This window comes from Limulus polyphemus, unplaced genomic scaffold (assembly GCF_000517525.1).
Source record: "Limulus polyphemus unplaced genomic scaffold, Limulus_polyphemus-2.1.2 Scaffold4858, whole genome shotgun sequence".
NCBI classification, from domain to species: Eukaryota; Metazoa; Arthropoda; class Merostomata; order Xiphosura; family Limulidae; genus Limulus; species Limulus polyphemus.
The window spans coordinates 52686-56142 of record NW_013670468.1 but is presented as its reverse complement, the minus strand read 5'-3'; the positions used below and the strand labels follow the sequence as shown (position 1 = coordinate 56142).

Genomic DNA, 3457 nt, shown 5'->3' with positions numbered 1-3457 from the left:
GATAATAAACATTTCTTATCATTCTCATGACGTCTGATAAAGTATATGATTTACTATAATAATAATCATTTTTTATCATTCTCATGACGTCTGATAAAGTATATGATTTACTATGATAATAAACATTTCTTATCATTCTCATGACGTCTGATAAAGTATATGATTTACTATGATAATAATCATTTTTTTATAATTCTGATTATACAAATGATAATTCATACCAGAAATAAATAAGATTTAACATTATGTAAGTTTTATAACTTATACTATAAGAAACACGTTTTACGTTTTTGTTTTACTCTTATTTTTAAGATAAGGTTTCTTGGTGTTTTTTATCCTTACGGTTCCGAAGAAGAACATAAAACATGAAACCTACGGGATTATTATTATTACTCTGTTTTGTAATGTGAATGTAAGTACACAAGCGAGTATTTCTATAATGGATAGAACAGAAATAGTTGATAAAGATGATGTATGTGAAGATTTACTCTACGCATGCTGTAATTATTTAAATAAAAACTGGTTTAATGTACGTGCATATGAATTATTTCTCACTGTTCTGATATTCCGGTCGCTAGAGGACGTTATATATATATATAGTTAAATTGTCCGCTAAATCCCTATAGAAGACACCTAGTGGCACGACCGAAATCACAGAAAAACAGTGTTCCACCGTACGTATTCTTATCTTTTGTTGGCCAGCACAATTATCACACAAGCTCCGTTGGGTGCTAAATATTAAATGTGACTTACTGCTAGCATATCGCCTGCCACCAAGTTGCTCTGCGAATAACGATTACGTGCAGCAAGACGGGGCTGCGGTACGCCGGGTATTAGCCAGCGTGGCTGCCACCGCTGATATCGGTGGACGTGTTCAGTTTTATAACACACCCAGCATAAAAAGTGCGGCTGAGAGTATGGGAAAACTGAGCCACTGAATAATGAATGATTTTCAGTCAACGAGAAAGGCGCGCGAAGTATGCACGCTTGGAGGCTAAGTTAACGGCGCGTGCAATACGTTGTGAACGCAGCAGCTCACCCCCCCCCCCCCAAAGCCAGCAAGCAGAACGCAATATGAACGCTGCTGATAAACGGTACCATTGATCAGCCTGCCAGCTGTTACGCCAACAGCTGTTACGCCAACAGCAAACACGTTATTAAGGGCCGGGATGGGTTATTATAGTGGGCACAACCAATCTTTAGGGGTGCGCCACCCACTGTATGACCACTTGTTCTCCTGGTAACATAACACCGATCGGAGGGTGAGTTGGCGGAATCGTGGATTAACTTGCCGCAGGCCAATCGTTTCTTCCGTCGTTCTATCCGTTGTTACTGTTGGATTTAGCGTTTTCTACCAGAGGCGGTTGAAGCGTACCGACTTTATGGATAGCAGTGTTTACTAATAACGACTTCTGTCCTCATACTTGCTCTGAGAATGTTAAAAAAAAATACCGCGTTCGTCGCACGTGCCGTGCCTGTAAATTAAAGCGTCATTTATCACAAAGATGACCTTGGTCCTCCAGCAACACCCTTCGGGAAGAAGACGGATTAAACTGTGAGAAATCTAGACGGCTTAAATAACGTGTTTTGGATCACAGCCACATTCTAGCATAGAATAAAGCATATCTCAGATCAGGCTTAAATAACGTGTTTTGGATCACAGCCACATTCTAGCATAGAATAAAGCATATCTCAGATCAATATATATATATAGTCTACTCCTATTCATAATAGATAGATAGACTGTCTGATTGACTGTTGGTAGAGAGATAGATAGGTTGACAGAAAGAAAGATATAGATAAATAGACAGACAGCTAGGAGAGATAGATAGATATAGAAAACAGATTTATGAACAGATGCAGAGATAGACCTATACATAGAAAAATACATAAATAGATATATAGATTCATAAAGATATAAATAGATAAACTAACAGATGTACATACAGACTAGTAGATAGTCGGTTAGACAGATAGGTAGACAGAGAATATATTAAACAGATAGACTACTTGGAATTAGACACTACATCCACTAAGTTTTGAGAGCAACGCTTAAGTTGTAGAAACAGAAAAATGACCAAATGTGGACTACATTCATTCTGTTAACATTTCTAGGAGAGGCGGAAAACAATTGGAATATGTTAGGATATTGTGTTAATGCTACGGTGAACTTTATCAGATTACGTTCGGATTAAACGATATCCCACTGGTTCTTAAACATATCTGAACTTTATCAGATTACATTGGGATTAAACGCTATCCCACTGGTTCTTAAACATATCTGAACTTTATCAGGTTACGTTGGGATTAAACGATATCCCACTGGTTCTTAAACATATCTGAACTTTATCAGATTACGTTGGGATTTAACAGCGCATTTATTGGTTCTTAAACATATCTGAACTTCATCAGATTATGTTGGAATTAATTAAGAGCTGTCAGATCGGCTCCCGAAAAGATTCATCTTTTCACTGGAATGTAATCAAAGTAGAAATTCATCATTTCGTCAAAGGAACTGCTGTAAGATTGCTTCTATCATAACGTATACTAATATGTATTAGTAGGCCATAAAATTATTAACGATTTTTTAAATGTTCTAATTCGTTTTATCCCTGATGTATTTTGTCCAAAGAATGACACCCATAACACAGCGTGAGGAAATGACTTGTAAATGTTATATTAAAATTGATTGGAGATTAGACGTCAGTTGGTTACCCTTATTATACAAATTTAGAGAAAAAATCATGGTTTTGAAAAAGAAATATATTACAGTCAGTTTCTCACAGAAATATCTTGTCATATCATTTTACAATATTTATAATTTATTTTGATTAAAAATCAAATGACATTGTGATATTAAAATAAATAAAACGTGACATCAGCTATAAACATGATATGACCTCTCTAACATAATTGAATAGGCTAAGGGATCAGATCATTGTTTAAGTGAAGATAAGCGTTATAGATGTAGTAATAACACGTATCGATATCCAAAATCTACAAACAGTTCTTACGTTTGGCGGTTTAAGACAAACTTACGTGTCTTACTTCGTGGTTCTCGAGGTCCATCTACAGTCACTTTGATTGCCTTTGAGTACGACGCCACCTGGGGAGGACTAGTGCTGATAGTAATAGTTATGGATAGACTCTTTCCTGAGAAAAATAAAACAACAAGAAAAAAAATATTCTAAAACATACATGTGATTTGAAATAAGGAAATCTTATTAAAAGTAAACTTTTCCAAAAAGTGTCAACACTTTTGACTATTAACACCTTAGTTTAATAATAATAATGTAACCGAACAACACGTACTTTCAACAAAGTAACTCTGTGTATGTAACCCAACAACACGTACTTTCAACAAAGTAACTCTATGTATGTAACCGAACAACACGTACTTTCAACAAAGATAATGGATAATCTTAGTTAGGGTAAGTATAGCAATGAATAGCCATGA

At 35.5% G+C, this 3457-nt stretch overlaps 1 protein-coding gene across 1 annotated transcript in view; it reads right to left on the bottom strand.

Moving 5' to 3' along the window:
- LOC106471788 (runt-related transcription factor 1-like) overlaps positions 1 to 3457 on the bottom strand; it is a 25785-nt gene that overhangs the window by 4120 nt on the left and 18208 nt on the right. The window contains exon 2 of the mRNA XM_022400404.1: positions 3040 to 3153. Coding sequence (XP_022256112.1) covers positions 3040 to 3153 — 114 coding nt within the window. The remainder of the gene's footprint in view (positions 1 to 3039; positions 3154 to 3457) is intronic.